This window comes from Neopelma chrysocephalum, unplaced genomic scaffold, assembly GCF_003984885.1.
Source record: "Neopelma chrysocephalum unplaced genomic scaffold, ASM398488v2 Primary Assembly neopelma1_268, whole genome shotgun sequence".
Classification (NCBI taxonomy): domain Eukaryota; kingdom Metazoa; phylum Chordata; class Aves; order Passeriformes; family Pipridae; genus Neopelma; species Neopelma chrysocephalum.
In genome coordinates this window covers 16,290-35,331 of record NW_020897930.1, presented here as the reverse complement: position 1 = coordinate 35,331, position 19,042 = coordinate 16,290, and the positions used below count along the sequence as shown (strand labels likewise).

Sequence of the window (19,042 nt, the reverse complement as noted above, 5' to 3'; positions counted from 1 at the left end):
CGCCGCCCGCCGCCGCCGCCGCGCCGCCACCGGGCGAGGACGCGGCCCGCAAGGCCGCCGCTGGCCCCTTCTACCTGCTGCGGGAGCTGCCAGGTGCGGGCGGGCCGCAGGGGCGGGGCGAGCGCCGCGCTCGACCAATCAGCGCGGCCGTGGGGTGAACTGACGGCTCGGCCGGTCAATGAGCGCGCGGGGGGGCGGGGCCAGGCGCCGCGCGGCCCCGCGGGAAGTGGTCGGCGGGGGGTCCTCGGGGCTGGGCCGGAGCGGGACACGGGGGTCCCGGGCAGGGCTGGGCGGAGGGGCCGAGGGTCCCGGGGCCGGGGCAGGGCAGGGCAGGGGGATCCTAGGGCTTTGGCAGGGGTGGGGAGCAAGGCCGAGGGGTCCCGATGCCCCGGCAGGGCGGTTCCCCCCCCTCGCCATCCCCTCCCGCGGCCGCACAGGCACCACGGAGCTGACGGGCAGCACCAACCTCATCACGCACTACAACCTGGAGCACGCCTACAACAAGTTCTGCGGGAAGAAGGTGAAGGAGAAGCTCAGCAACTTCCTCCCCGACCTGCCCGGCATGATCGACCTGCCCGGCTCCCACGACAGCAGCAGCCTGCGCTCGCTCATCGAGAAGCCGCCCATCTGCGGCAGCTCCTTCACGCCCCTCACGGGGGCCATGCTGACCGGGTTCCGCCTGCACGCCGGCCCGGTGAGCCCGGGGCCGGCAGGTGGGAGGGGGGCGGGAGGGTGGTGGGAGGGGCCCGGCCCGGCCTGACCAGCCCCCTCTGTCCGCAGCTGCCCGAGCAGTGCCGGCTGATGCACATCCAGCCCCCCAAGAAGAAGAACAAGCACAAGCACAAGCAGAGCCGCACACAGGACCCCGTCCCCCCAGGTAAGGGGCTGTCACAGCCAACCCCGCTCCCCTCCAGTGCTGCCGGCGCCTCGACTCATCCGGCACTTCTGCTTCCCCAGAAACCCCCTCAGACTCCGACCACAAGAAGAAAAAGAAGAAAAAAGAGGAGGATCCGGAGCGGAAGAGGAAGAAGAAAGAGAAGAAGAAAAAGAAGGTGGGTAGTGAGGGTCAGGGTCCAGTTTCCAGCATGTGTGTCCCTGGGAGGCTACTGCCCAGCAGCTCTCAGGGGCTCTGTCTGTCCTTCCTCCACAGAACCGGCACAGCCCGGAGCACCCGGGCGTGGGCAGCTCCCAGGCCAGCAGCAGCTTACGGTGAGACCACCCCAGCACCACCCCGGGGACCCCCTGGTCGATGGCCACGGCTGACCCTGGGCAGGGGCACTGGGCTGGTCTGTCCACCCCCCTGGCAGAGAGGACACCCCCACAGCCCCCTGGGACCAGAGGCACAGACTCTGCGGGTGCCGACCTCGGGCTTTTGTACCAAAAGACCCCGGAGCATCGGGGCCTGTTTTTTAGTTACCTCTGAACTAAAGTCTCTGCTCTGGGGAGGGGCTGCGGCTGCTGCGACCCTCGGCTGTCACGGCATGGGAAGCAGCCCTGAGCAAGGGGTCCCTGGAGTGTGCGCGGTCAGCACCACCCTGAGCTCCTGCCCCGGCTCTCAGCCTGGCTCCTACCTTGGCTTTGGCCCTGTCCTGCTCTGGCCCTCACCTCCCAGGCCTGCTGAGGACAGGGGGGACTCCTGGAGAGGCACCGTGTCCCTGTGCGGAGGTTGCAGCTGCCGCAGGCACTGGGATCTCCAGCAGCAGTCACAGAGACACCACAGCCCTCCTCCGGATCTCGAGCCTCATCAGCACCTGCCACACCTTCCCTGGAGCAGCTTTCCCCATGCCTGGAAAATCCTTACCTTCTGTGGGAGCAGTTTGCCCAAAAGCAGCCCGAGGAGGTGCCTCCCCAAAATGCAGCTGGGCTTGGCTATCCCCAGGCCTCCTTCCCTCTCTCCCCCTCAGGATGGGGAAGGCTGAGACCCCAAGGAACAGGAGCTCCTCCATCCCTGGACGCCAAACAAAGCACACGCACGGCCCCAGGGTGGCTCATTAAATATCCTTTTATTCCTTGTTTTTAAAATGGCTGATAATAATAAAAAACCCTGGCGTGGCTCTGCGGGGCCACGGGAGCTGTTGCCGTAGAGAAAGAGTCCGGTAGTGCCTGCGGGGCCACGGCTTTGCCCAGGCAGGGCAGGGGATGGGGAGCACGGGGCTCCTTGGCTGCGGGTTTTTTTTTTGGCATGTGATGAGAAAATATTGCTTTTCGGGGATGTGCCCCACAGACCTGCCTCTTCCCCGAGCAAAAGGAAATAAAAACACCCCTGTGACAGCGAGAAACCCCATCGGAATCATTAACAAAAAGGCAACAAAACCAACACCCGCACACTGCCCCCCCCCCGCCCCGACCACAGCCCTCAGGGAAAGGGAGAAAGAGCAAAAACCGTGGGTGGGGGAGGCTGGAGTCCATGAGGGGCTGAGGCTGGGGGTGTGGGGAGGGGGCTGCCCCTGTCCTACCTTGTCTGTGGGCCCCCGGGGGGCTGGAGGCTGCGCACACGACGGACCAAGGGGGGAGAGCATCTGAGGCCTTGGGATGGGGCACCCAGAGGGGCAACTGGCACCCCAGAGCCCTGTGACCCTACTGCGGGTGGGACAGCAACGCACAGGACCTGCACTGGAGGCCCCACATCCCTCCTTTGGGGACAGGGACAAGGTGGGGGGGCGCAGACCCCCGGGCAGGGAACGGGGTAGTTTCTTTCTCTCTCTGGGTAAGATATATAATTTCTGCTTCTTCTTCTTTTTTTTTTTTTTTTAATATTTATATTTATATATATAGATATTTATATATACACACACCTGGTAACTCGGAAAGAGAAAAAAAATAGAATCCGTAACAATAATAATAAAAAAAAGTATTCTGGTTTAAAAACAATCCGTTCCTACCACGCCAGGCGAGCGGGTGATTGCACAAGGCCCACGAGTGGCTGGCGCAGCCGAGGCGGTGCCGGGGCTGCAGCCCCCCCCTTTCCCCCAGAGCCCCCCCCGAGGGTGTGTGCCAGCCCCTGCGGCCCAGGGGGTGGAGAAGGGAAGGGCAGGGGGGGCCGCCGGGCCGTGCCCCCGCCCGGCTCCCCCTGGAGTCCACAAGCGTCCGGCAGCGCGTCCCTGGGGGCCGCCGGGGAGGAGGGGAGGGGGCGAGTGGCTCTGCCCCTCATACCGAGATCTCGTAGGTGGTGCCCCCCACACCCGACACCTTCTTGACGCCGCCGCGGGTGGGGCTGCTGAGGGGCACCGGGCCCGGCGGGGCTGAGCCCAGGCTCTTGGGCTGCCCGTTGGACTTGCTGTAGGCTGTTCTCATCTGCACCTCGTCCCTGCGGGGAAGGAAGGACAGACAGGGGGTCAGGAGCAGGGACGGCTCACCTCAGCCACAGCCCTGCCCTCCCCAGGGACCCCCAGCCCACTCCAGCTCCCAAGGGGCCTGTGGAGGTGTGGGGGGCACCAACTCTGTTCCGGGAGGAGGAGGAGGACTTCCCTTGCCCTCCCCAGGGACCCCCAGCACTCATAGCCCACTCCAGCTCCCGGGGGGTGACCAAGGAGCTTTGGGGGGCACCAGCTCCAGTTCTGGGAGGAGGATTTCCTTTGCCTTTCCTCAGGCAACCTGCAGCATCTCTCTGCATTTTGCTGCCCCAGGGGGTTGGAGGGGCACTGGGCAGGGGGGCACTGAGCAGCCACCTCCCTGCAGGGTGGTGAGGGTCCCACCCCACAGACCCTGCTGTGCCTGTGCCATACTCACTTTGGTGCCAGTAAGGGCTGCAAGGCCACCTCCTCCGTCTCGGGGCCGCCAGCCTGCGAGGCTGTTTTTTGGCTGCTGTAAGACACGGATTTGCCCAGGTGGGGGGCGGCGGGCTGGTCAGGGGAGCCCAGCGAGCGCACCCGCAGCGCCGGTGGGGGCTCGGGCTTCCCGAAGCGGGGCAGGGCCGGGCGGGTGAGCGGGTTCTTGCCCAGCGGCGAGCGCTTCGAATCGTCCGAGGAGGAGCTGGTGCGGGGGGCGTTGCTGGAGGCCGGCGTCGACTGGATGCCCGAGTCCGCCAGCCCCGCATCCTCCTCCCGGCCTGGGGCCGGCGGCTGCTGCAGCAGCTTCTCCCGCTCCTGGATGGAGGCCACGATGTGGCGGGAGAGATTGTCATAGCGCACGGGCGAGGGCTCGCGGGGCGCCGCGTGCTTGGGGGAGGCGGCGCTGGCGAAGCGGCCGTGCAGGTCGGTCTCTCGCTGCTGGGCGATGCGGGCCGACAGGAAGGGCGAGGTGTAGCCCACGGGCGGGTCGGGCTCCGGGCCCGCCTGCACCGACTCGAAGTCAGGGCTGTCGGAGGGCGTGAGCAGGCTGTCGTACGAGAGGCTGCCGTTGCGCGTCTGGTTCACCAGGCTCTTGTAGGAGGTGGAGGTGGTGCCCTCGGAGCGGATGGACTGGAGGTGGCCCGTCTCGAAGCCCGTGCCCTGCGCCGACTTGAGGCTGGAGGAGCGGGACCCGCTGGACAGGGGGTCGAAGTGGAAGCTCTTGCCGAAGGTGGGCGAGCGGAAGCTCTCGGGCTCCAGGCTCGGCTCCGAGCGGTAGCTGGGCTTGTGGCCGCTCTCGCAGATGGAGTTGGGCTCCTTCAGGCTGTTCACTCGGCTCAGCTGAGGGGCAGAGGGACAGCAGTCACCCATGGAATGACAGCAGGGTCCCTGCAGAGCTCTGGACACCCATCCCAAACCCTCCCCACACCAGGAACACCATCCCCTCGGGGCTGGTCCTCCACACTGGGCCCAGCCTTACCTTGGCGCTGGTGGAGTGGGGCAGGGCCGCCGAGCTGCTGCTGCTGCTGTAGCCGGGCCGGTACTTGTACATGGTGGGAGTCGGGGGGCTGTCCTTGCCTAGCAGGCTGCTGTCTGCACCGGGAGAGAGGGGCAAGCTCAGGGGGGCAGCGGCTCCCCGGGGCTGCGGGGAAGGAACGCGCCCAGCCTTGCCCTCCCTGCCCAAGAACCGGCTCCGAGCCTGGGGCGGACAGACCGGGGAGGGAGGGACGGGCTGGAGGGGAGGCGCAGCAGGGTGGGAGAGACGGAGTGGGATGAAGGGGTGTCCCCACAGCCACGTGTGTGGGGCTGGCACTTCCGCGCCCCTGCGGCAGCCCCGGCTGGGTGACACCCCGGGGGGGTGCACTGCACGGGGGTGCCGGGGCGCTCCCCCCAGGGACACACACACTGCAGCCCTCGGTGGGCAGCGGGGCCGGGCGGTGGAGCCCAGCCGGGGCCGGGAGAGCCGTGGGGTCTCCAGCCGCTGTGGGAAGCAGCTGCCACAGGCTCTGCCCATCACATCCCACCTCTGGCCGAGCCCACGCAGGAGCCGGCCAAGACGCGCTGTGCCGCCGAGCGGGGCCTGCCACCGCTTCGCCTCCTCCGTCCCAGCAGCGCAGTGGCTGCAAGGCACAGCTCCCCGCGGCTCCAGGCAGCGCCGTGCCGGCTCGGCCTTCCGGCTGTGAGCATCCCGCAGGCTTCTCCAAGCACGAGGGGCCGCACACAGCGGCCCGGGAAGTGAGGTGGTGCTGATGTGCTCCAGGTCTGCCCTGCAGCCTGTTAAAGCCGCCTACGGCCCTGGCTCCTGGCCTGCCTGGCACAGCCCTGGGCTCCCTTCCCAGCGGCTGCCGGGGCCCTGGTGCCCTCCTTACCCTCGGTGGTGGCCAGGGTTAAGTGTGTCCTCAGGCCTGTGTAGCGGCTGAGGTCAGGCTTGGGTGGGGGTGGCGGCTCGGCGTCAGCAGACTGGCTCTCCGTCACTTCCAGGCTCCCCTTGGACTGCAGAGACAAAGCGCAGGGGGATTCAGAGGGGGCTGAGGCCTCAGCCCCCCCATGCGGGCAGGGAGTGGGCAGTGGTGCTGGGGGCTCTCGCCGCCCCCTGGGCCATCTGACAGACCGGGTGCTGGAAGTGCCAAGGAGGGGGGACCTCCAAAGGGTGCTGCGTGGGGAAGGACAGGACCAGGAAGGGCAAAGCCTCATGTGGCCGCTGCCACATGGGAGGGACACGGTTTCAGTCTCGTGGGGACACAGAACAAGACGACACGGGGGTGGGACAAGGGATGTGACCAGGCTCACTCGGTTCTCTACTCACGGATGCAGGCTCGCACCCCTGGGCTCCGTGGAGGGCCCCAGCGCGGGCAGCGCTGGTCCCCACCTTCCTCACCTTCGTCCTCTTCAGCTCTGTCTGGATACCGTTGTCCATGATCTTGACGGTGATCTGACCATCCGACACCTCGGGCCGCAGGAAGGGGGGTCTCACCAGCACCGTCTGCTCGGCCTTCGGGCGCCCGAGGTACCTGGGGAGGGGGCGGGAGGAAGGTCACGGCCTGGTGGTTTCCCTGTGGACGCCAGGGCCGGGTGTGACGGGGGCCAGGGGTACCTGAACTGCCTGGGCTCACCTGGGGGCCGGGGAGCTGCAGAGGACCCGGCTGACGTTCTTACAGCAACCGTTGGTGAAGGGGTTGACACCCCCACGGAACTTGCCCGTTACCTGCGGGGTAAAGGAGTGTCACAGCCTTGGGACAGGCAGGAACCGTGGGGGGCTCGGCCCAGCCAGCCATGCCAGGGTTTGTCCAGCAGCCTCAGGAAAATCTCCAAGGACAGAGATACTCAGAGATCCTCTCCCTTATCCTGGTCCCTGTTTAAGTGTTCAACTATACCCTGGAGGGGAAAGGTCTCCCTGATTTTGCCTCCTGCCCCCCAGAAGTGCCCGCCCGGCTCCATCCTCTGGCAGCACCCCCAACCCCAGGCTGCCCCTCAGACAACCTGTGCTCTGCCCCTCCAGCTCAGGGGCCTCCCCCTGCCTCAATCCAGCCCATCCACATCCGCCCTGCTCCGGCGAGCCCCAAAATGTGTCCCTAGGTGGCCTCACCAGGGCCAGCAGCCCACCCATAGCCCCGTGGGCCTACCTGTTCGTTGGTAGTGCGGCCCCTGGCCACGAGCACCACATGGAATCCCGTCAGGCCAGCGACGGGAATGAAGAACAGCCCGGCCACGCACATCACCACCATCCTGCCGCAGCCAGCTAAGGAGGAGCCGCAGCCGCGCTCGGCACCACACCAACCCACCAACCCCGGCCCCCACCGGCCCCTGCCCGCCCCCGCGGCCCGTGGGGAGGATACGTGACGGCCATGCGGACACCGGAGAGCTCCTCCACCTGGTACAGCACGTAGAGCAGCCCGAAGCCAAAGACCCCCATGATGTGCGTGGTGAGCGACAGCAGGAAGAGGAAGAAGTAGCGGTAGTTGCGCCGCCCGATGCAGTTGTTCACCCAGGGGCAGTGGTGGTCGAACTCCTGCCGGGGGGTGGGGGGGCTCGGTGAGGGGGCGCTGCCGGGGCTCCCTGCCCTGCCTGGGCATGGCGGAGGCCCCGGGAGCTCCTCACCTCCACGCAGTTGTCGCAGACGCTGCAGTGGGAGCAGCGTGGCGGCCGGTAGAAGCGGCAGGTCGCGCACCACTTCATGCGCACCTGGATGCCCTTGATCTCCACCGTCTTGTAGAGCGGGGCCCGGAAATCGTCCTCCTTGTCCTCGTCCTCCTCAGCTGGTGGGGACACCCCGGCACGGCCACGCGTCAGGGCCCGGTCAGCCCCCGCCTGCCCGAGCCGGAGGCACCCGGCATTGCCCTGCTGGCACCCGGCACAGGGACCCCCAAACACAGCCTGGGGGGCTCTCCCCAGCCTTGCCCTAGAACCCCGACACCACCCGAGGCCCAGGGACCCGACACGGGGCGCTGAACCCAGAGCTGGCGCCCATGTCACCGCCCGATCCCACCGGGCAGGGCAAGGAGAGCTCTCCACCAGCCTTTTGGGACCCAGAAACGCCCTTTACCTCAGAGGAGGGGTGCAAGGAGGCAGCTCTACCCAAGACCCTCACTGGTCAGAGCCGGACTCACCTCGTGGGAATATGCCCGGGTCCATGAAGGTGGCCATGCTGAAGTTGGCCAGCACGAAGAGGAAGACGACGGCATTGTAGGCGGGGATGATGGGGGAGACGTAGAGACTGAGCCCCGGGCACCTGCGGGCACAGCAGCAGTGAGACCCCTTGGGCTCCCCCACTGTCCCGACGGCTCCACCCAGTGCCCCCCACACCCAAACCGGAGCTGTGCCTGGGCCACCTCTGCAGCCCAGCCTGACCCCGGCCCAGGAAGCACCCTGAGGGCACGGTGGGATGGCTCCAGGCATCATCCATCAGGGAGCGAAACCCCCGCTTGCCCCTTGTGCCCACAGCCCCTTGGGATCCCGCTGACACACGGAGCAGCCGTGGTGGGAACAGGGAGAGCCAGGCTGTTGGCACGGGGGGAACCCAGGGGGACCCACCAGAAAATGCCTGCACTTCGCCCTCCCTGTGCCCCACCAGCTGCACAGGGCGCAGAGGGGACCTGTGAGAGGACACAAAACCAGCGCCAGCTCCAGTGCCTCCAGAGCTGCTCCCTGCTCCTCACATCCCAGAGACAGCTCTGGGGGGACGCTGGGACCCCAACCAGCACCCAGCTCCTCCAGGAGGGAATCACCCCGCTCCCTCCTGCCCCAGCAGGCAGCACGCTCAGGACAGCGGGCTTCCCCCTCGGAGGCGCCAGCGTAATTCCCTAATCTGCTTTGCTGCTGAGATTTAATCCCACAGATCTAGGGCAGCATCTGTCCCTCTCTTCCCCCTGCCACGCTGAGTGCCGATGGATTTGGGTGGCCGGAGCAGCGCGGGGCTGGGCGGGCAGGACGACATATGGTGCCAGCGCCGTAATCCCCTGCAGGTTGGGGTCAAGGGGCAGGCACTGGGCCCGTCCCCTCCTCCACCACCACCCGCTGGGACGGGTCCCACTGCCGGCCAGGCAGCCCCTGTCCTTGGCACTGTAGCCCTGGGAGCCCCAGCAAGGCTCCGGCTGGGAACAAACCTTTGGCGCAGGGCTCTGCCCCCAGTGCAGGGCTGCCGGGCCCCTGGGGAGGGCAGGGGGGCAGCCCCGGGCAGGGCAGATGTGGCAGGGGGTGGAGGAGTGGGCACACCTGCCTGGCACACACCTGCCTGGCACACACCTGCCTGGCACACACCTGGCAGAGCACAGAGGGCGAGGCGGGCAGGGCGCTCCCAGCACCGGGCACGGCTCCGTGCCCTGGGGAGGGTGGGAATCATCAGTGGGACCTGCTCTCACAAGCCAAGGCCAAGGCTGTCCCCATCCAGGTGCAGCAATGAGGGCAGCAGGAGAGCAGGAAGGCAGACCCTCGGCTTCGGGAGAGTGCTGAGAGCAGGCGCAGCAGGGCCAAGCCCTGCTCTGCCACCCGCACACTCCTCCTCCTCCTCCTCCTCCTCCTCCTCATCTTCCTCTGGGACACCTCCAGGCCCCACACACAGGACCAGGCTGCTCTTGCAAACCATCTTCCCACCAGAGCCCCTTCCTCAGGAGCCGCCCTCCCGGGCACGCTGGGCGCTGCCTCCCCGCTCTGGATCGGGACGGCATCTCCTGGCGTGTCACCCCAAGCTCTGCTCCGGGCTGGGGAGCGGCTCCGAGCCTGGCACTGGCCCTGCCAGCCCTGCTGCCTCCTCTGGAAGCCGGCCAGGAGGATTCTCCGCAGCTGGGATGGGCTGGAGAGGAGGAGCCCTCTCCAATCCGCGCTCCAGAACCCTCGGAGAGCAGTGCTGGAGGCACGGGACCTACGTGACAGCAACAGGCCACAACCCAAGCGAGGGAAGAATCACAGAATCATGGAACCACTGAAGTGTTCAGGTTGGAAAAGCCCTCCAAGATCACAGAGCCCAACTGTTCCCCCAGCACTGCCAAGGGCACCACTGAACCATGTCCCCGAGTGCCACATCCGCACTGGTGTTTTTTGAACACCACCAGTGGGCTGGTGACTCCACTGCTGCCCTGGACAGCCTGTTCCAGGACTGGACAACCCTTTCCATGAGGAAATTTTCCCTAATATCCAACCTCAATTGCAATCTGAAGCAATCTTGTCCCATCCCTTCTTCCTTGAGAGAAGAGACCGACCCCCACCTGGCTCCAACCTCCTGTCAGGGAGTTGTGGAGAGTGAGAAGAACACACCAGAGCCAAGGACCCCACATCCCTGAGCTGAGCTCCCCAGCTCTGCTCTTTGCCAGAGGGAGAGGGGCAGGAGGCTCAGAGGAGCCCTAAAAGTAGCAAATGCCTTCCAGGAACCCTGTGGAAAGAGCTCCTCTCTCCAGGAAGGGAAATCCCAGCCCAAACCTTTGCTGGAAAGAGATGGAGGGGAGCCAGGAAGGCCCGTGGCTGGGCAACCCTCCTGCACAGGGAACAGCCAACAGCCAGGCCAAGCCAAGCAGACGGCCTGGATCCTCGAGAGACAGGGAAAGATCCAGCTGCCTTGGAAAGCTCTGGGGCAGGCAGAGAGGGAAGAACTGGGGTGGAGCATTCCTGGTCATGAGCACAATGCCGGGGGTCTCCTCCCCAGCAGCCCGCTGCCCTCCCGGCTCTCCCACACCCAGGCACCCCTGTGCTGTGGGAGACAGGAATCGCCACAGAGCCAGTGGCCACAAAGCCAGGGAGTCACCTCCCGGGACCAACCCCACCCACAGGAGGGAGCAGGGTCCTCCATAGGGAGCGAAGGTGCTGCCCATCCCTGAGGAAACCTCCTTATTGGGAGCACGAGGTGCTCCTGTGCCTTTTGCTCTCCCGGACAGAGAGCGTGGGGCTGCAGGCCCTGCCCCGACCCCAGGGACAGCCCCGGGGAGAGCGGGCGCCAGCTCCTCAGGAGCAGGAGGAGGAAAAGGAAGATGAGGAAGAGGAGGAGGAGGGAGGCTCCTTGCCATCACAGCCACACAGGTCCCGCAGCACCCATCGGGTTCCCCCTCGGGATTGGACCAGGATGCAACACACCCATCACCAGAGGAGCTGTCGGGACTTGTCCCTGGCAGCACATGAGAGAACTCTGGGAACCTCGGGCACCCTGAGTCACACCTGGATGCAAGACAGGCTTTTTGCCACCAGTCATGCCCGGAGAAGCCCGTCCCTCCCTGCTGGCTCCCCGTCCCCTCCACAGCCCCTTGTCCCCTGCCCTCTCCTGGAGCACAGCCGTCCCCAGGACGCCTCTCCTGCCTGCGGCTCTCCAAGGCCCTGGCACCAACATGATCAATCCCTGCACGCCCTGATCCTCCTACAAGTTTGGGTCCCACTGGGAGTGCACACAGCACCGTCTCCCAATGGCACCAGTCCGTGTCCTGGCTCCAGGGACCACAGTGTCCTGGCTCCAGAAGGGACAGGAAGCCTGATAACCAACCAGGAGCTGGGACTGGCCAGCAGGGAGATGAAGGAATGGGCAAACGGACCCCACGAGGGAGTTTCCATCCTAAATCAGCACCTCTCTGAGAGCCCAGCAAGCCTGGGACCCTCACTCCTCCCAGAGAAAGGCAGGAACATCCCCTCTCCCACTGCCCCCCCCTCCAGCCCAGCTGGCCTTGGTTCATTTCCACAGCCACGTGCTCGGCAGCAGCTCCTCATTAAATTAATCAATTAAAGAGAGTTCTTGGCCCAGAGACACAAATCCTGGATGGACCAAAAGGCGTCCAGTGGATATGCTGGAAGTAACGCAGCCGGAGCCTGGAGAGCCGTGCCGAGCCCTGGCTGCTCCCTGCCTGGGGGAGGCCTCCCAGAGCACCCCTCCCCAGCTTCCACTGCGCTTCCCAAAGGATGAGCCTTAGGTGGGATGCCAACAGCGAGCAGGGCAGCTGGCAGCTGCTCCAGCTCTCCTGGTCCAGGTGGGCGAGGCTCACCCTGGCCCTCGGAACCGCGCAGGAGGCAAACCTTGGGCACCGTGTCCCTGCCACCCTGCTCCAGCGCCAGGCTGTTCCCAGGGAAAAACAGCGCAGCTGCCCCCCGGCTGAGCCCCGTGTGAGCGCTGTGCCCGGGGTTTCACGGGATGTTCTCAAGTAGGTTAAACAACACCGCTGACCTGTAATTACAGCGACCTGCCCAGCTGTTGCTGCCCTGGCCAAACCTGCTCCGCGGCGCCGGAGCCGGTGCTGCCTCTCACCCTGTGCTGATAAGCGCCTGCTCCCGGCGCTGCCACAGCCCGGGGCCGGGATGGGCTTGGGGGTCCAGCTGCCTGGAGGGCCCCTCAAACCACGGCTGCAGAGGCAGCCTGTCCCTCCCAGGTCATGCATGGGGTGTCACGCTCGGTGTGGAGGGCATCACCCGCTCCCCCCGCTTCTCCTTCATCCCTCTGGAACGGGAGCACAGTCAGCGACTTCCACAGGCGTCTGGCAGCCTGGAGCGGCCAAACCTGGAGCCTGGGAGCTGGGTGACCGCTCGCTGTCCCAGCAGGGGACGGCCACACGTGCTGAGTGACACCACCAGCTGCACCCGAGCTGGACAGGGTGAACCAAACCCACTCTCCCCTTCAGTTGTCAAGTTTCCCTGTCACTGTTGGGTGGCTCCCAGGTGCCAAAGCCACAGTGACCTTCCCACCACCATCACAGGGAGTGGCAGGAGTCACCACACCCAGCCCTTCAGCCTCCTGCAGCTCCAGCTGACCCCCAGCAGGAAAACCCCAGGGAGCAGGAGAGGCTTCCCGGAGCAGACGGTGCACCCCCTTCCCACCAGCCAGGACCCCAAACACATCACCACTCAGATCCCACCCCAGGGACAGGATTTGGTAGCTGGTGCGGCTGCCACGCTCCAGCTTTCCTGCCCGGCACACCATTCCTGCCCGGAACATCCCACCTTGGCTGCCACTGCTCCCTCCCGGGCTCAGAGCCGGCACAGCAGCCTGGCCCCTTCCTCAACACCCCCAGGTCCTGCCCCCCCCACCTGCCACCCCCAGGGCACGTCACTAAGGCACGTGGCAGGGGGCAGGGAGGCCCTACAGGAGAGAGGAGCCCAGGGACATCCCCACGCCTCCCCAGCAGCTGGTACCATCTCCCACCCTGGCGAACCCCCACGGCCCTGGTGACCCATTGGCCACCCCCTTGGGCCCTCTCCAGGGACACTGAACCCTTGTTTGCCCAGGGCAGGGCTCACACCGACAGCCAGTGATCCGTGCAGAGGGCAGAGTTCTCCTCCCTGAACTCTCCCTTGTGGCTCACAAATCGATTACAAAGCTCCAAAAATAACACGGATCCTGCCCTGGCCCAACCAATCCACCCCGCCTGGCCACAAAGGGGAAAGTGATCCGTGCGTTTTCCACCCACAGGACACAAACCAGCATCCAGCCCCACTGATCTGGAGCTGAGCGGTGACACGGTGCCTCACCAGGACCCCAAGCTGGGGAAAACTGACCAACATGGGTCCTGCTGCTCCAGGGACCGCCAGGCCACTCCACCACCTGGAGCACAACATGCCCCTTCTCTCTGGGAGGAAGTCCCAACCCCTCTCCCTATTTCCCCACGTCCCCTGTCGCCCCCTCCAGCCCTCCCCGCTCTGGCTGAGCCGCTGGGACTCACGTGAAGGCGAAGAAGAGGGTGGTGGCTCCCACTAGGAAGATGGCAGCAGCGGAGACCGGGACGTACTTGCTGGGTTTGAATCTCTTTCCAGAGGCTGCTGGCATGTTGGAGCTGTGGTGGGGGGTCCGCCCCGCAGCATAGCCCAGGCCCCGAGGGAGTCAGAGCAGGACGAGAAGGGGAGGGGGACAAGGGCCGACCCCTTCCCGGCCTCCGCGCCCGCTCCCAGGCCAAGCTCCGACCTGGATGGATAATCTGGACAAGTCTCTGGAGCTGGTGGCCCAGGAGAGGAGCCCACCCTACGCCCTGCCCTGCAAGAGCTCGCGGGCACAGGGGAGGAGGTTTAAAACCATCCAAAATTCAGAGCGGAGCAGGGGATTTGAGTTTAAAACAGCCGTCGGAGTGGGAATGCCGGGAGCCCTCGCGAGCCTCGCTCTCCGTCAGGAAACAGGCAGCCAGGTTCCCAGGGGAGGGAATTCCCCAGGCTCGCTCGGCGCTTCCCACCCGGCCAGCACCCCGGGAAGAGCACGGGATCAGCAAACTCCTTGCAAAAAAGCCACTCCGGGAGCCTCAGGGAAGCCACTTCTCCTTTTTAATCCACCTCCTCTGCGGTGCCGCAGCCCCCGGTGCTGCACGGGAGGAGGGGGTGGTCTCCAAGCAATCTGCCCGGCTTCCTCGCGGCTGCCGTGCCTCCTCCTCCTCCTCCTCCCCTCGCTGGAGGGGTCACGGAAACACTCTCCCTGATTTCACCGGGATCCGGGGCTGGCTGGCGGTGGCCGTTTAATTTTATTTATTTCTCTCTTGTCTGTTAAAGCCGAGGAACAGCTGGTGCAAGGTTGAGCTGTAAATCCTTTCTTTCGAGGGGGGCGGAGGGGAAGGTCTGGCAGACTGTGGGTTTTCCTACTTGTTCCTTTCTCCTGAACCCCCAGGCCCTTCCACGGGCTCGGTATCCACTCGGCGGTTGGGAACCGACAGGAATTGCATCAAATCCTCTCGGCAGCAACCATTTCCCAGCAGGTGAACTGGGGGGACCTGGAAGGGGGCGTTCAGGGAGCGCCTTTACAACCCCAGCAGACACCCAAGGGTGGCAGTGGTGCTGAGCAGGTCTGTCTCACCCATGGCCCGGGCGGTGCGGGGGAAGATCTCAGTTTGTTCCAAACCGCTTCATTTTTTCCACCCCTTCCTTCAATAAAATCCTTCTTCATTCATCCATTTGTCTTTTTTAAAAAAAAAAAAAAAAAACACTACATAAAAACCATTAAAACTTGAGGTCTGGCACGCCACAGCTCACCTGGAAAAAAAATAACAGCAGGAATTACTATGGCAAGAGAAGGGACAGAGCCATGTGTGTGAACACCCAGGGAGAGGCCAGTGAGCTCCCCAGTCCCTACCCCTTCTGTGACTCCCCAAGAAACCACCCTGAGCCCCGAAGGAGTGGAGGGACCCCACAAATTCCTTCCTGCAGCTCCCACTCAAATCCCAGCGCCAGCGAGCGCCGGCTCCCTGAGGTGCAGAGGCTGAGCAGAAGCCCCAGGACTTAACACAGGGGTGGAGATCACAAGAGGAAAAGACATCCAGGAGTCTCATCCCCTTCCCTGGAGGGTAGGAGATGGGAGAGGCCCATGGAAAACACCATTCCCCCAACTGGACACGGCTTTTGCAGCTCCAGATTCATCAAGAACTGTAGCACCAGGACAGGGGTAATGGATTTGAACTGCCAGAGGGCAGGGTTAGGTGGAACACTGGGAGGAAATTCTTCCCTGTGAGGGTGCTGAGGCCCTGGAACAGGTTGCCCAGAGAAGCTGTGGCTGCCCCATTCCTGGAAGTGTCTAAGGCCAGGCTGGACAGGGCTTGGAGCAACCCGGGATAGTGGAAGGTGTCCACTAGGAAATAAGGGGGTGAAACTGGACGCCCTTCCAACCCAAACCATCCTGGGATGCCATGGTTCTATGAAGGACAGCTGGCTTCTCACTGGGCAGCCCCAAGTGCCTGAGGGTGCCCTTGGGAACATGCACCCTTGGCTGATGACAAGGACGCAGGAGGGAGTGCCATGGACAACAGGAAAACCAAACCGTTCTGGAAACGGGAGCAGGAGGCCCCAACCTGCCCCAAACCCCAAACAGCCACGAGCCCATCCCCCATCAATCACATCCCACCAGTTCCTGCTTGTCACCCACCCTCCCTTTGCTGCCTCTGCCCAGGTCTGAACCGAGCCCAGTGTCTCCCTGCCTTCCTCCTTCCACTTTTCTCTGCCTCCCCAAGCTTTTCCTTCGGGGTGGACACAGGGAACTCTCTGGTGCTGACCAAACACGGCTGAAGGCCGGGAGAGCTGCGGCCCAACATCAAAAAGGCACGTTTAATGACAAGGATGTGTTACAGTGAGCTGGGTCCAGTCCCAGCGCACGGCGTCAGCCACCCCGGCTGACTCACGGCCCGTCCTCCACAGGACCCGAGCTCAACTTCCCACCCCAAGGTTTCACTGCCCTTGGGATGGGGAGGAAATGCAGGGACAATGCTCCGACCAGCTGGGAATGTGCTGGTTTCACCTGGCAGCAGCTCCAGTAACACCAGGGAAAGCTGTTTCCCGTGGCAGGGACAGAGCTCCCTGGAGAGCTGCAGTTTTCCAGCCCTGCTCTGCGCCCACTGGGCTTTGGGGAAAGCACCAGCCCCTACACAGGGTTTGGGGAACAGCCCAGCACCCCACTTGAGCCCAGCCCTGCGACAGGGGCCGACAGCAATTCCAGGATGGGCTATCAGCAATTCCAGGGATGGGCTGTTGCAAGTTCAGGGCCGACAGCACGGCTGATTGCTTTAGCAGGAGTAATCTGCTCCCAGCCCTTTGAACGCTCCGCCGCGGAGGCACAGCCACACCTCGGGCTCAAACAGACCCTGCCAAGCAGAAGGAGGTGTTCCCTGATATTCCTCCCTCCGGAGATCTCCACCCTCCCCTCGCGGCCCTGCTCTGCCTCAGCCCTTCCACCTCAAGATCCAGGTGCTCCAGTGCTTCACATGGGGGTAATCCCTGCAGAGGTGCCAGAGCCAACTCCCCGTGGAATCAGGTACCCGTGGGACAGGCCACCTGAGCTGGGGAAAGTCCCAAGTGCTGTCATTAGTGACACCCAAGCGAGATCCGATGCAAATGGATCCCTGATTCGTGCCTGGAATAACTTCACAACTCACCGGGAGGCTGCCAAGCCCATCCTGACTCCCAGAGCCACAAAACAACTCTGGGAATGTCTCCCTGATCCCCATGGCATGGCAAGACCCCCTCAGAGCCCCCCCAGCCCTGCCACAGAGGCCAGGGCAGAAGCCCAGCCCAGCCCAGCGTGCCAGAATCTCTGCTCTGCAGTCCCCAGGATGCCCAGGAGAAACTCAAGGAAAATCCACCCTGAATTCCCACAGATGACACCAATTCAGGCCACGTTCCCACTGGTTCTCTCCCAAACACACATGTTCCTCCCCAGCCACCCCCCTTCCCAGCCCTGCAACCTGCCCACCTCTGGTCTACCGACCCCTCCTTTCCCCGCACCTTCTCCCCAAGCCCTTTGTCTCTCTGGCCACATTGTCCCCATCCACAAAGGGCACTCACAAAATTCCCTGCTCCATAGAGCCCCCAGCTCATCTCACTTCCATGTGACATATAAGGGCTCTGCTCTTGCCTCCCATTCCTTTCCCTCTGCCACTTCCAGCCCAGCAACTCCTCCTCTCCCGCTCCTCCGGACCTGCCCTGCTCCTTCCTCCCCCAGAGCCTCTGTCACTGCTCACTCCCCCTTCCCTCTCCCACAGAAATTCCACCTATTTTTCCCATCCTAGCACTCCCCTTTCAGAGTATTTTCCCAGTCCTGCTCTGCTCAGCCACCTCTGGAGCACTCATCTCCAGGGTTTCCCTCTGCTCCTACAGGGGAGCTGCTCCTGTTTCCCTCATCTCCCTTTCTGGGGATTTCCTTTAATTCCCAGTTCCCTCCCTTGGGACGCGTGCAACTGTGACTGCTGCCACCTTCCACTTCTCTGAGCCTGCATCTCCTTTTCTTGGGTCAAGGCCCTGTAAAGTCTCCCTGATTTCCTCCTCTTCCTCCAGCCCTTGTTCCTCGCTCCTCCTTCCATGCTTCCCACCCTGCTCTGCCCATCTGCTGCAGCCCCTCTCCAGCCTTTCCTGACGCAGCCGTGGTGCTCCATGGCTCAGCCCTTCTGAGGCCTGAGACAGGACACAAGGGGTGAGGGAACCCGTGTGCCCAGCTCCCAACCTTCCCTCCCTCGTGTCCCTGCGGCTCCTCGCTCTGCTCCTTGCCTGGGAAGGAGGAAATACACCCGGGAATTAACCACATGGCTCCCACCACTGCCCGGGATGGGAGCCCACGGCACAGGGAGGGGAGAGTTCCCTCTCGGTTCCCGGCTCCCAAACCTGCGTCACCCGCTGGGATCCGCAGCTCCCGACCTGCCCCGATCCAGCCGAGTTCCCATGGCGCAGGGCAGCAAACACACAAACAATTCCTTCCACGTGAGGCAACTCCCAGACAGGGCAGATCCAGGACTGCGCCGGAGACGGGATGTGCTTTACCTGTTCCCACTTTTGTTTTGATCGGCTGCGCCCGGGAGGTTCCACGGAGCCATTCCAGAGATCACCGTGTGCTCAGCCCAGGCACCAGGAGATTCCCTCCTCCCTCTGCAGCTCCTTCTGCTCCCCCTGTCCTCGCACGACCAGCTCTCACCTACCGCTGACGTTTAAGACTCCAAAATCCATCAGAGAGAGCGGAAATGTTCCCAAACCTGCCCCACTGCAGCCCCTCAGCGCGAGATTCCCCTCTGGTCCCCGCCCTGTGTGTAAACAGGAGCCCCTGCCCCGTTTTGGGGACACTTTCCTGCTTTCAATTCCAAAGGAGGATGCACAGCAACATGTGCTTGGACACCAGGGCTTCTGGTGGAACTGCTGCATCCTGCACACCCGCCTCTCTCCCAGGTAGATGTACAGGGGTGTTAAGGAGGATAAACACGGAAAATGGACAAATATTCCACTGCAGACAGCCAGAAGGCTGGAATCACTCTGTGCTTATCTCCTGCCCGGGGCTTACACCGCTCCCATCCTCCTTCCCTGGCCCATCCTGCTGCTTTACGTGGGATTAGCCCCATTTGATGGGCAAGGCAGGAGGAAACAGGTCTCGTCCATCGGGGCCTTGTCCCACCGGGCCCCACGGTGAGCAAATACAGACCCAGGCTCCTGTCACTGTGCCAGGACACACCGGGCACAGCCGCAGGTGGGAGTGTCCCCAAACAAGCCCCTCACAGGGGAGTTCAGGGTCCCCCCTCAGACTCCCCTAATCACCCCCCTCTCCATCTCCAGCTGGGGCTCATAGCCTCGGGAAACAACGGGAATAAACCTCTGCTAGAGCAGCACCTGGGCCCGAAGGAAGGAAGGTGATAACTGGATTAAGCCCAGGAAGAGGCTCCAAGATCAACTCTCCTTGCTGCGACCGAGACAAGGCTCTGGTGGCACTTTACACCGCCCAAACCCACCCTGGTACAGAGAATCCTGCCTCCCGAGCGCCCAGACCCAGCTCTGTGCCGGGGCGGGAGCCGGCAGGTCCGGGGGAACCGCTTCCCGGAGCCGCGGGGAACGCGGGGGCAGCCCAGGAATCCGCGCGGGGGATTTGGGGAACC

The 19,042-nt window shown here is 64.0% G+C and overlaps 2 protein-coding genes across 2 annotated transcripts in view; one reads left to right on the top strand and one right to left on the bottom strand.

The window, feature by feature from the left end:
• MED19 (mediator complex subunit 19) overlaps positions 1-2,085 on the top strand; it is a 17,658-nt gene extending 15,573 nt beyond the window's left edge. The window contains exons 2-6 of the mRNA XM_027704340.1: positions 1-93; positions 438-694; positions 781-877; positions 958-1,052; positions 1,151-2,085. Coding sequence (XP_027560141.1) covers positions 1-93; positions 438-694; positions 781-877; positions 958-1,052; positions 1,151-1,213 — 605 coding nt within the window. The 3' untranslated portion in view covers positions 1,214-2,085. The remainder of the gene's footprint in view (positions 94-437; positions 695-780; positions 878-957; positions 1,053-1,150) is intronic.
• On the bottom strand, positions 1,985-18,137 carry ZDHHC5 (zinc finger DHHC-type containing 5). Its single transcript, XM_027704330.1, has 12 exons — positions 17,946-18,137; positions 13,391-14,678; positions 7,877-7,998; positions 7,368-7,525; positions 7,106-7,278; positions 6,893-6,995; positions 6,383-6,474; positions 6,148-6,280; positions 5,639-5,762; positions 4,750-4,862; positions 3,730-4,610; positions 1,985-3,307 (listed from the first exon to the last, which is right to left on the bottom strand). Exons 2-12 carry the CDS (start codon positions 13,492-13,494, stop codon positions 3,148-3,150), a joined length of 2,163 nt encoding a protein of 720 aa, XP_027560131.1. The 5' UTR covers positions 13,495-14,678; positions 17,946-18,137; the 3' UTR covers positions 1,985-3,147.
• Between the last annotated feature and the right edge of the window lie 905 nt (positions 18,138-19,042).

Coding starts and splice junctions, on each gene's coding strand:
- ZDHHC5 (XM_027704330.1), bottom strand. CDS start 13,494: ATGCCAGCAGCCTCTGGAAAGAGATTCAAACCCAGCAAGTACGTCCCG. Junction 6,996..7,105: donor GGTGTCCGCATGGCCGTCAC/GTATCCTCCCCA, acceptor TGGCTGCGGCAG/GATGGTGGTGATGTGCGTGG. Junction 4,611..4,749: donor CCCACTCCACCAGCGCCAAG/GTAAGGCTGGGC, acceptor TCTGCCCCTCAG/CTGAGCCGAGTGAACAGCCT.